The following is a 12940-nucleotide window of genomic DNA, read 5'->3' as shown; positions in this document are numbered from 1 at the left end:
AATATATTGAAGTAGTAGTTCGGCTCGGCCCAAAAGAGAACGACCCATCAAGTGTTCGAGTAAACAATCCACCGAACCCTAATTCCCTATGGACAGCCAACTTTATAACCCTAGCCGCCGCCGCAGCTCCGGAGCTATCCTCGCCACCCCGTCCCGTCGTCCGCCACCCCGTCCCACCTTCTCCGGTGGATTTCGTTTGGGTAAATCCCCCTCTCCCTCTTATTCTCTTGGCGTACATCTTAATATGTTAGATTTGATTATTGAAGTTTCTAGCTCTGTTGTTTGTTGGATTTGTAATGGAGGGCGACTTTTAACTTCAGTTCAGTGCCGATGTCCATGGCCGACATATTGTGCTGGAAAAACGTAGAAGGTTATGGTTAAGTCTGTACTTGGCCTTGGTGGCTAATTAGCCAACCACACACCGCAGCCTCAATGGCAGCACTCCCTGTGTGGATGGTCAGTAAGCCCACCTACAGTAACTCGTGTTGTTGTGCCAATCGAAGGGAATACTCTGCCGATGGTTCCTTTTCTGACACATCAACTCACAACTCAGTATGAACCAAGAGTTCAGTTTTGACATCAAAAAGCAAGAGTTTTTTCTCGCCAAAAAAGAGAGGAGATGCTGTAATTTAGACTTTGTAGTGTTCTTTTGGACCTGATGCAAACGAACTATTCGTTTTGATGTTCCATTTTAATGTCTCTGTTTTATCTAGATGCAAACGGACAGGTTTGTGGGTATAGAAAAGCATGGTAACTCGTTGGCCAGTTGCATATTTTCAGTTGTGCAACTGGTAGTAGGTTCACCTAGGTGTGGTTTTCGTGACGACATCGTGTATAATGGGCTAATTTGTCAATCGCCTAAATTGGCCCTTCAGGTTGTTGTTGCGGACACTGCTTCCCTGTTGCATACTTTGCTTGTACTTCTAACTGTCTATCTGTAAATATGTTTACAGAAGAGTCTCTGACCAGTTAAGGGATACCAGTAAACTGGCCATTCTTTTCTTATGCTAGTTATTCTTGTGGCTATTGATTTGATATCCTAAGTCCTAACTTCAATATAGTACTGTGAGTATCATGCTGTGCCATGTTCATTGACAAATAATGAGGGATCATGATGCTTTTCAATCCTTCTCTGCACCAGTCCCTTTCACTGTTTTTGTGCATCAAGAAGGAGAAAGACAGCATCTTTTGATACTAGCACTATGTTTGCACCTCATCTGATATGTTTCTTCTTAGCACTGCCATTCAATTGCTCCCAGAAATTCTTTGAGCTGTCATTGTTGAGTGGATGTTGAAATAACATTTCCAGAGAAACGATTATATGATGCCCCATTCTGGATCATCAATACTAAATATTTAACTAGGTAGTCCACAGCTTAGTTGTGTTCTTCATGCCAATTTTTGTTACAGCCTATCATAGATGCTGTTATTAGTAACTTGTTCAGACTTCAGACTGATGTCCAAATCAGACTTATATGAACCTTGGGTTGATTGATTCAAATAATCGAGCGTTTCTATATAACTTGTAGCTTTCATACTTCTAATCATGATGATTGAAGTATGCTGTTTTGCTTATTAATTGTTAGGATATAGTACCTATATGATGTTCTTACTTGTATGATTGTATTGCGCTCCTGTTAAATCCTGAAACTTACTTTCGTTAAACAAGTCACTTAGCTGTGTAAAGCAAATTCAGTTTCCTTTAGGAACACATAATTGCTACATGTTTGACAATTTTTCTGTCAATTTCTCTTGTTTACTCTCTCCGGACTAGTTTATAAGGCGTAGTTTGACATGGTATGGTCTACCATGTTACAATTTGACCATTCATTTATTTTATATTATATTGTTTATAATTATAAACTTATGATTATTGGATGCTTCATTTGCTTACAAATCTAACCATATCAAAGTTGTACTATAATAGTTAAAAATTGCAGGCCAAATTATTACTGTTTAAAAATTGTAAAGTTTGAATTGTGATGCGCGTGCTTATACCTTAAATAAATTGGTTTGGATGGAGTACCGGTTTTCTCATGGTATGGCTTACATTTGTTTGCTTTGTTTGCAGTATCTCATGACGATGTCCGGGCGCACCGAACCTGAAGGATCACATCAACTTGATTCAAAACGTGCTGTGCATTCATGCCGAAAAAATGTACCTGGCTCATCATTCGTCTCAGATTTGAAAGATCACATCCACGAGTTCATCAATGCTTCTGCAGATGAACACAGGACATGCTTCACAAAGACTATCAAGAAGATGTTTGGGATGTCAAAGACTGTCGCACAGAGATCCTCTGAAGCAGAGGAAGCTGGTCCAGCAAGTGTCTTGCCACTTGAGACCACTGTGTCGCGGTAGAAGTCTCACCATTTCACATTTGTCTAGAGCTGCCAGTAAGCATAATCTTGTGTAGACATAAACACCTGTCCATACTTTTGACTGATATATAATATTATGTACAGTTACATGGGCCATTTCTGTAACACGACCATTTCATATTTGTCTAAGTAGGTGCCAGTAAGCATGATCTTGTGTAGATATAAACACTTGTCCATACTTTTGACTGATATATAAGATTATGTACAGTTACATGGGCCATTTCTGTAACAACTTCACTGTGCAAATACAAACCTAAGAAGAGAGACACACGTCTCTCCCACACAATTTGTGTGCAAAAACTAATGTGAAGATAACCCACAAGAAGAGAAGGTTTTCTCTCCTGTAGCAGGATCATGGTACCTAACCTTTTTTTTTTCATTCTGTTTCTGTCCTTGTCCTTTTTGTGTATTATAAACCTGTGTATCTACAACTGCGTCACTAGCATGACCAAGACTGCACAAACTAAACTAGCCGAGGCAGGAAGCCAACTGCTCCTTGCCGACCCCATGGAGGAGTCCTGCTGGTAGAGCGAGCTGAGACTGAATCCCGGGTTGGGCCCATACAGCCACTGGACGCCCTCGATGTCGTCGACGGTGAGCTCCGCCTTCTTTTGCCGCGGGCTGAGGCTCGGGTACATGACCGCCTTTGGTGACGACGAGTGCCCCAGCCCGAGGACGTGGCCAATCTCGTGCGTGGCCACGGACTCCAAGTCGACAGCCGAGTGCACCGTTTCCGTGTCCATGTCGACCGCCCACCGTTCCGCAGCGTCGAGGTGGAGGCGGCCGTTCTTTGGGGAGAAGGCATGGCCGAGTACGCCGAGCGGCCCGTCGAAGGGGATCCCGTCGCCGTGGCTGCCCACGTAGAAGCCCACCCTGATGTCGGCCTCCTGGTAGTCGTCGGTCTCGACGAAGCCCACGGGGATGACCCGCGCCCACCGCGCGAACGCGCGCCGGAACACCGCGCGCACGGTCTCGGCAGGCAGGTAGTCGACGGTGGCGGTCGGCGAGATGGCGTACGAGAGCACGAGCGGGTCCGGCTGCGTCCACCGCGGCTCGCCCTTGAAGAACGTGAACCGGCTGACGGCCGCGCCGTCCCGGCTCGCCGTCGACGATCCCGAAAGGGATACCGGCACGTCGTCGCCGACGCCGCAGCGCGGCGCCATGATCCGGTCCAGCGTGGTGGCGTCGAGCTGCCCCGTGACCGGCAGGCTAAGCTTGGACTGGTACCGCCGCACGGCGGCCTCCATGTGCGCGTCGAACGCGTCCGTCGGCTCGCGCTCCGCCGCCGCCGCCGCCCCGGGCATGGGCATGTAGCCGAACCTCGCCAGGTAGCGCTTGAGCTCGGCGAGGCCCGCGACGTGGCTGCCTCGGCGGGCGTCCAGCAGCTGCTGGAAGGAGCGCCACGCGGTGCCGCCGTCCTGCCGGTGCACCGTCGCCGTCACGGGCCCGTCGGCGGTCCCTACGTGGACGCAGGAGATGATGCGGAGGGGGCCAACAAGCAGGAGGAGCAGCACCGATACGATACGAGGCCGGCGCGACATGGCAGCATCAGAGCCAGGCTAGGCTTAGGCTGCCGTGGCCGTTAGGCTTGCCCTGCCGAGGTAGGCTATGGCCTATGCGCGGGCGGTTATTCCCGTTACAGGACAGGCCAGGCCGGCCTAGTTGTCGCGGATCGGAGGCGGCAAAGAATTTCGTGCTCGCCTCACGAAACGAAACTAAAAAGACTGGCCTGGCCCTGGCGGGCGGATAGGGCAAGTGGGTCAGGCGATGGCGCCCCGGTTGGCCACCGGCTGACCTCGTCGTCTCCTGGACTCCAGAGGCGTTCTTCGACACGTAAACGACGGGGCACAGTTCAACCATGCGTGTCCCTCCGCGAAGACCAGATGCTGTGACGACTTCATGTGTCGTTAGTACGACTCGATCCTACATGGCAGCAGCAGAGTTCAGAGAAGGTTTTGACGCGTGGTGCTGGATCAGGCGTGCTCCGGATCGGCTAATCCGGAGACAAACAAACAGAGGGCACCAAGAAGTAGGACACCGGCTGATGATTTTAGGTGCAGTTTATTGGGCTTCGGCTCGTCCGGGATCGAGAACTCAGGTACGATCGAGTATGGCTTAGTGAGGAAAGGCGACGGATTTGGGAATTGACCCAGATATTTAGTCATTGGCTGTGGTGTTGTGATGGGAAAGAATGGGATATTGGGATGTATTTTGGATGGATGGGCTTGTCGAATGACGACGTTGCCACACGAAAGCCAAGTCGAAAGCGAAAGGACCCTCTCTCTGATTGAGCTTAGTTATTAAAAGTCGACTGGTACTTTCTTTTATAGTGTGATGTAAATAAACGTGAAAGAAATTGGTGTCCCCTACCCCTACTAGCTGATTGAGCTTAGCTTTGAACCGATCATCCTCTCGATCATAGTCTCCGGCGACAATTATGTATGTACACACGCGATCAGTTTCTGGTTTCATTGCTCGTTTATAGCTTTATTACTAAACAATATAAACCGAGGTCGACGTGGTGGAATTGGAAACCTTGTTGCTGTGGAACCAACGGCCGCCCCGCCCCAGCTGCCCGACGACCCGTCCGTCAGCTGCAGAACGGCGACCGCAAACGCTTTCGGTGGTCGCCGTCTCGACGCGGACCGCTCGGCTCGGTGCGCGCGATATCATCCACCCATATCTTGGGGGCGCGCCATCTGATGGCGACCCGCACCGGACCGCAGCGCAAACGGCCTCGGTGTGGCCTCTTGCGCCGGTCCAGCTTTCGGTCGCAACTCGCAACTGCTTGACACCTCTGTTTCCTGGTTAATTTTCTTTTGGGCACTACTACTAGTAGTAGTGTTGATGAGTGCGGTTTGGTCTAGGAACAGGATGCCAAGTTGCGGACGCGCTCTGCACGAAGATGGCTGATGGCTCCGGAGGAGGAGGAGGGGACCATCTGGTGAGGGCTGAGGCCTTTGCCCCCGTCAGGCGTCACCACTCGCCTTGTGAGTTGTGACCCAGCTCATGCAGCATAGCATTTGCAGGGACGTGCAGTGAAGGCATATGCGCGGCACGGGCTTTTTTTTGGCTGCTAATTCGGCCCACGTAGTAAGTGCCAGGACCAGGTTTTATGTTGGAAAAAGTTCTCTAATCTCTACCTACATCAACAATAGTTCTAGTCCGATTTATCTTCTCGAACTAGAAAAAAATACACTTGGTTCTTTTAACTATTGATGAAAGGAGTTGTTTTTTTTGTCCATATAAGGTGGTTTTTAACGAGATTTCTATTTATTTGTTGGCTGTTTTCCTTTTCTATCATCGGTCCATTTTTTTTTTTTTTTTGGTGTGTGTGTCTCGGGCTGGCTTTTCTTTGTGGGATTGAGTCCTGCAGCCCAGTTTTGTTAGGTCTATTATGATCTCTCCTGAATCATGCAGAACATTTGATGGCCGGATCCCTAATTTTTGTCTTGTGTTAAAAGGTTTATTATGATTCGTAGTGTGGTTAGTTTGAAGGTTATTATTAATTTTTGTTTATTTTTGGGCAGTAAGATCTGAGTTTTCTGGATATGCTCAACTATTATCTCTAGTCATGCTTTTGCAAATAGCTACTTCATGAGAAATTGAGAATTGTGTCGTTTTCAGTAGAAGTGGCATTTTCTTAGTTAGTATTGCAACTAGCTGTAGTTAGTATTGCAACTAGCTGCAGTTCGGCACTAGTAGCAGTGGCAGTTTCTTGCAAACCCAGACAAGCAAGCAGGCAGTGAGCTACAATAGATGCATGCTTGAGGTGGGATTCAGCAGACATCCCACCTACTAGTCCTTGAACCAGAGCTAATTTTGTGTTTGATACTCTGATGACCGTGATAACAATGGCAGCGGCACATCCGATGCTAGCTACTAGTGGAGCCTTTAACTCTAGAACGAACAACATCAACATTACAAAAGGCTAATAATTCTGGTACTAGTGTTCTCCTAGGAATGGTCAGCATGCATACACGAGTACGTGATTCATGTGTGCAAATCCATGAACGAAGACGGCTGCATGTAATCCATGAAGCCTAATAACCACCGTTCATTGATAAATTATTTCAATAACTTTAGTGTCATTAATTTTATATTCACTTTAAGTTTTAATCGATTTCTTAGTTTTTTAGTTTAGTTTATCAGTTGAGTTCAGGTTTCAAAGTTTCTAGACTTTAGCTTCAGGTTCATTGACATGTTGAGTTTTTTCTTTCAGTTTCAGTAACACTGTTTGGTGCTTTCAGTTATAAAACTTTAGTTGTTTTAGATTTAGTATATCTGTTTAGTGCTTCAGTTTTTTAGTCTTTGTGAAGTTCAGACTTGGTTCAGCAGGTCATAGTAGCATGTCGTTGTGCTTTTCCTATAGGCCAGTGGCTTATTGATTTCTTCTTTGCCAATTAGCAGCTCGAGCTTGGAATTTTATATACTCGGGCTGTATTGGCTGCATTGTTTCTACGTACGCGGGCTGTATTTGGATTTTGGCTTGCTACTACTTTTTGGAAGAAAATCTGAGTGCAATTTTCTTTCTGAATTTTCCTATTCTGCTTGTCTCTATTTCAGTTATGTAGCTTGTTCATACCTCCATCTGTTATGCAGGTACCCCAGATAGCAGTAGCAGCATGTATGTATAAAAGTATGGAGAAAACAGAAAAGAAACGTACTGGAAAAAATACTGAGATAAAAATGTTATTCCCAATCCCAACATGTATGTATAAAACAAAACGACTACCGGACACCTGTGAAAACAACCAAGCATGTCAAATGTCATCTCAAGCATGAGATACCAAATGCTTAGATTCGTTGAGTTCACAACTCATTTCTCAAGCTCTCCAGGTGATTCCGTCCGTCGAGCTTTGCTGAATAGTAGCGCTTCATGAATTCCATGTAGCCCATTGCTTTGTACCGCGGTTTGCTGCTGTCGTTCAGGAGCTCCGGCAAAGGGCCTATCACGGCATCCTGGCATGGCCGGTGGAACACCGCCGCCGAGATGCGCTCTCTGTTCGGGTGCACCACTGCCCGGTGCTCGACACTTCTGTACCTGCCGTTACTCAGGATCTGTGATGCAGTAACAGGACGCATTGTTCATATGAGATCGGTGAGAGCCGAGAGATCATCGAACAGGGGTGCTAGACTATATTCAATACAGCATATGTACATCCATCACCTCAAGTACATCGCCAACGTTGACGACCAACGCCCCTTCTAGAGCGTTCACGGTGAACCACTTGCCGTCCCTCCTGATCTGCAGGCCCGGCATGCCATTCACCTGGAGTAGCAGTGTCAGGCCGGCGGCGTCTGTGTGCGGCGACATGCCCAACACTTGGTTGGCTTGCCGGCACGGTGGGTAGTAGTTCATCCTGAAGCCTTGTGGCTGCCCTTGGAACATCTCTAGCAGTGATGCCGGCTCAGCTCCCATGTCCTTGGCCATGAATTCCAGTAAGCAGCGTGCCACTTTCGCCGCCTCCAAGGAGTACCTATCTATGGATGTTCTGCAAAGCAAACAGAGTCCCCGGGAAGGGATCAACCAGGAAGAAGCATAAATCACAAAGCAACGTTTATGATCTGTACGAATTGCAAGTTTTGGCTGGTTGGTTACCTGAAGGAAGGAGGGTGAGCAGGCCAGAACCTCAGGTCCCTAGCCTCATTCGGCCGCACCACGAGATAGAACATATCCGCCCAGTCCAACTTCTGCTCTTCCGACACAACAAAGACCTGGCCATAGCCTTCAAGACCGTTAGGTAGCTGCGAGTATGCCTTCTTGGTTTCAAGTGGCAGATTGAAGAACTCGGCAATGTCTTCCCTCAGGTTACAGATCACTTCGTCTGGCACCCCATGGTTGATTAGCTGCAGTTTTTCGGGTCAATGCTTCAATTTCATTCCCATTGCAAGAAATAATCAGAAGTAATCTCTTCATACCTGAAAGAAGCCCCACTGCTGACAGGCCGATCCGAGCTTTGAACACTCTTCATGCGATGACTGGGGATCATACAACTTGCTTAGATCAATGATAGGAATTGCAGTCGCAGAGCTATTAGCATAACCAGTGATGACATCTTCAGTGTTAGCCTCCGCCCTGATGTACCTCTCAGGCACCTGCTCATCAGATCTGCTGCAAGTCTGTGCTAGTTCCTGCACATTTGCCACTGGCAGGGATCCTGCAGCTCTAGCGTGAGCCATTGGTATTTTCTTGATCTTGCAGGTGCTGGTGGTTGCTTTGACTGATTCTTTTCAAAGTATTGAAGATCTGAATTGATGATGCTTATGTGGGCTTAGACTAATCTAGATGAAGTTTTGAACCTATCCGGCGGAAAATCGCATGGACTGTCACCAAAGTCTAAGCTCCTACTGATTGCAATTGACAATGTCACTTTCAAGAAATAGAAAAGAATGCAGTAGCGGATTGCAAGATTGCTTATTTCTCGAGGGCAGATGCAGGACGACTACGCTCACTACAAATAATAAACTATACTTTCCGTCCACAAATAATTAACTACTCTGTTGACGGCTTGACGCTGATCACGTGCCAAGCCTGTTCGCATGAGCTTATCAAGCGAATCTGCCAACCATTCAGCAGTATTATTTTCTGCCATGGCTTATCAGCCAAATAACATGAAAGCCGGCCTAGCCGGTTTGTAAACTCAGCTTAGCTGGCTTCTACAAAGAACACCGCAAAGCCCATGAACGTTATGTATAGCCCCATCAGAAAGACATACCTAGCCACCTAGGGTTGATCTAGAGTCTGCATTCTGCAAGGCCACCTACTAGATCGTCCATGAATCTCGTCGAGAGATGCATGGAACAGTAGGTATTGGAAGTTCAAAGAGAGGGTTTGGAGGAGTAAAAGGTAGAGTAGATTTGTCTTTTGATTGTTCTAAATGCCTTAATCGGTCATGGACTCTCGTATATGTTGAGGCTGGGATTATCCCACTAGAAAACAAATCCATATTGAAATCACCATGTTTCCTAATTTTCGATTTGGACTGGGCAAAACCGGCTTAGCCGCCTTCAAATGGCGTTTTCATACGACCAACAATAAAGCAGGCCTAGCCGGCCTCCAAACCTGGCTTAGCCGTTTTCATACGCAGACCAACATAATGAAAGCAACGTATATCAGGCAAAGGCATGAAAAAACCAGTACTATTGGCCCCTCACCAATAGAAACATCAACTGTTGTAAAACATACGAACTTGATCCTAGAAGGAAAGGAAGGAGGAATCCTAATCCTAGTCCGTTTGTATGTGGGCTCTTATCAAAACTCTACCTTGGCAGGACTATATATACGTGGGAGATCTATGTTGTAATCACCAATATTCAGAGAAATAAAGAATAGTCTCCCTATCTTGTGTCTATTTGTTCTTCTACTTTCATCAACTATATTGATCATAAGAGACGGAGAGAGAAAGGTCCCAACCGCTGACAACATGTTTTATAACACGTTATCAGCACGACAAGCTCTACATCGACATCGTCGTTGAAGCCGCAGCCGACGCCGACACTCATGCCGCCGCCGTCTCGGACATGACTACTTCGACAACGTCGACATCCTGAAGTTGTTAGCGGAACGGATCTAGCGCTACTACCGATCTACACTGCATCGACATACATCGTCGCTGTCAAGCAGACAGATCTACGACAGTGTCAAACGCCCTACGCAGTATGTATCTACTAATCACTACCCTACGCGGTATGTGACGTAGATCAAATTGACATCCTCTATAAGTTACGAAAAATATCTTGCAGATATGTTTTTTTATGCCGATCATCAAGCTGGTATATATATATATATATATATATATATATATATATATATATATATATATATATATATATATATATATAGGGTCGGTATATTGGGAGCCCAGGGCTACAAATAGCTATTAGAAGCCCCAGCCAGCCATCCCACCTAACTCAATACGGAGCTGACATGCGCGCAGGTGGTGGACCCCTTGGGGACCCAACCAATCGAACGCATAAAAGCCTAGGTCAGACTGCACAGAAAGTTTTTTATTCCGACAATGTATAAAATCTAGTGGTTGCATGAATTAAAATCAATTCGTTACCACATAGAAACCTTTCTGCGAGTTAGTCGTTCCACCTAATGCAGTCATGTATGCATCCATTCTAATCTAGTCCATTTTTCTTAATAGTTCCTCAATGAAGCTTTCGATTCAATAACGGTTTTCACCATTAAACTTCTGATATTTTTGTGCATGATTCAAGATCCATTGTGAATATTTTTTTGAAAAAATTTAAAATTCATAATTTTTAAATTTGAATCATAGCACGTGATGGCCGATTGGATGCGTAGAATCAAGTATCAAGATGCGTAAAAACGTTTTTACGTCGATGTTGCATAGAAATTAGTTGTTGGGTGAATAAAAATTAAATTTGTTATCGCATAAAAACTTCTCTATGAGATAGATATTCCACGAAACAACTGTAATTGCCTCCACCAATATCATGCTCCTCACTATAGGGTGTATAACTAACATAGGAACAATTCATAAAACATAGAGACTGGACGTGTAAAAATATGGAGATGATCTCGTCTTCCTCTAAACTTTGACTTTTGAATCATGGTATGTGATGGCCGATTGGATGCATAAAATCAATGGCCAAGATGCACAGAAAGTTTTTGGTGCTGACATTATATAGAATTTAGTGGTTGGATGAATAAAAAAAAATTTTGTTACCATCTAAAGCCGCGAGATGGACATTTCATCCAACCGTGATTTGAATCATGGCACGTGATGACGATTAGATGCATAGAATCAAATAGTCAAAATGTGTAGAAAAGTTTTTTCTCCAACGTTGCATAGAAATTAGTGGTTTGGTGAATAAGAATAATTTCATTGTCGCGTAAAAACCCTCCCTTCTGCATATTATTGATTTAAAAAATCGTGACCGCGTCCAACCACACCTTGCTTTCTAGAGAGGATGCATAAGTAATATAGGAAACAATGTTTAGAAACACATAGAACATGAGAACCGCACACATAAAACATAAAAGACGATCTCGTCTTCTCAAAAATTTAAAATTTTGAAAAAATAGCACATGATAGACGACCAGATTCGTAAATTCAGTGATCAAGATACACTTAAAGATTTTTCGTGCTGGCATTACATAGAATTTAGTAATTTGATGAATAAAAAGTAAATTTATTGTCGCATAGAGACAACATAGACCTGCTCCAACAATGTATATAAACTTATGCTCACAAGCATTAAGAATACAAAAATGCATAGAAGTGCTCCATTGTGTGTATAGAAACTTATGCACACAAGCATAAGAACACTAAATTCAACAAACAAAATGCAAAAAATCATTGGCCGCGTCATGCTGCTCCTTTGCTATCTTCCATCGAACCGACCACCACCACTGATTCGCACTAGCGCCGCCGCCGTGAACTACACGCCACCAACCGCCACCGATGCTTCATACTAGCACCGCAGCCGTGGACTGCATCATCTTTCAAGAATGCATAAATAACTGTTAATATAATGTAGAAAAATATGCTCTAACAATGTATAAAATTGCATTCCAACAATGTATAAAATATGCTCCAACAATATATAGAATTTCTAGATGCAAACAATACATAGAAGCGTGCTCCAACAATATATAGAACTGCAGTAATAAGATAATTGTAATCAACCATAATCTTTGGAACAAGTAGTAATTATCAAACCATAACTGCAGTCGTCCTCCCTCGCCATCCCGGCCTTCCCGCCCTCCGCACCGCTGCTGGCCCCGCTCGCCGCCACGCTCCGCGCCCTGCTCTCCTCCACCGCCGTCAAGCTCTCCTAGCTCGCCGCCGACGCGCGCCTCCGCGCCCGCCGCGCTGGCCCCCTCCTCCTCCGCCGCCGCCTCCGACCCGAGCTCCGCGCTCGTCTCCTGGCTCCGCATGGGGTCCGCGGCCTCCCTCGCTCGACTCCGCCTCCGCCGCCGGCTGCGGCGTCGCCGACCTCCGCGAGCGTGCCGTGGCCGCGTTGGCCGCCCTCGCGTCCTCCGACGCCGAGCGGCCCGCCCACGCGCAGGACGCCGGCGCCGCCGTGGTTCCGCACGCGGAGGTCGGCGCTGGGCCCTTGTCGTCCTTGGAGGAGCGCCCGCCTTCCACCGCCGTGGCTCCGGCCCAGCTGCCCACGCCACGCCGCCGCGGCCGTTCTCTAGCCCCGCGCCGCCGCTGGGCCTTCGTCGTCCTGGGATATCGCGCCGCCGGGGGTCGAGGACAGGGATTAGGGCGGCGGCTGTTGGGGGTGGCGGCCAGGTGAGGGGAAGAGTGAGATTAGGGTTTTGGAGAATATATATAGGGCTTGGGAAGATGGGCCGATGGATGGGCCAGTGGGCTGATGGGTTGGTGGAACCAGGAAACACAGGTTTGGGTTGGGGCTTCCACTAATTATTGGAAGCCCTATGCTCTCAATAGTATACCTATATATATATATATACAAGTGCTATTCTACACCGAACTGTTATACTGAGCAAAATTCAGTATCATTCAGTACTCATATTTCAGTATTGTTCTGTATTTTGTGGTTCTAGGTGTTGGAC

General features: G+C 46.5%; 4 protein-coding genes across 4 annotated transcripts; 2 read left to right on the top strand and 2 right to left on the bottom strand.

The window, feature by feature from the left end:
- Positions 207-2602, top strand: LOC8058084. The gene is made up of 2 exons (XM_002467451.2): positions 207-456; positions 2072-2602. The coding sequence occupies exons 1-2, from the start codon at positions 433-435 to the stop codon at positions 2360-2362; spliced, it is 315 nt and encodes a 104-aa protein (XP_002467496.2). The 5' UTR covers positions 207-432; the 3' UTR covers positions 2363-2602.
- Positions 2539-4776, bottom strand: LOC8058083 (metalloendoproteinase 1-MMP). The gene has a single exon (XM_002464893.2). The coding sequence runs from the start codon at positions 3921-3923 to the stop codon at positions 2808-2810; it is 1116 nt and encodes a 371-aa protein (XP_002464938.1). The 5' UTR covers positions 3924-4776; the 3' UTR covers positions 2539-2807.
- Positions 7047-8762, bottom strand: LOC8058082 (S-norcoclaurine synthase 1). The gene is made up of 4 exons (XM_002464892.2): positions 8305-8762; positions 7985-8232; positions 7553-7877; positions 7047-7443 (listed from the first exon to the last, which is right to left on the bottom strand). Exons 1-4 carry the CDS (start codon positions 8563-8565, stop codon positions 7195-7197), a joined length of 1083 nt encoding a protein of 360 aa, XP_002464937.1. The 5' UTR covers positions 8566-8762; the 3' UTR covers positions 7047-7194.
- LOC110432252 (vasodilator-stimulated phosphoprotein-like) lies at positions 11098-12660 on the top strand. The gene is made up of 2 exons (XM_021452281.1): positions 11098-11131; positions 12089-12660. Exons 1-2 carry the CDS (start codon positions 11098-11100, stop codon positions 12658-12660), a joined length of 606 nt encoding a protein of 201 aa, XP_021307956.1.

The sequence above is a fragment of the Sorghum bicolor genome, chromosome 1 (assembly GCF_000003195.3).
Source record: "Sorghum bicolor cultivar BTx623 chromosome 1, Sorghum_bicolor_NCBIv3, whole genome shotgun sequence".
Classification (NCBI taxonomy): domain Eukaryota; kingdom Viridiplantae; phylum Streptophyta; class Magnoliopsida; order Poales; family Poaceae; genus Sorghum; species Sorghum bicolor.
The sequence above is the reverse complement of the archived record's forward strand: the minus strand, read 5'-3'. Positions and strand labels throughout refer to the sequence as shown.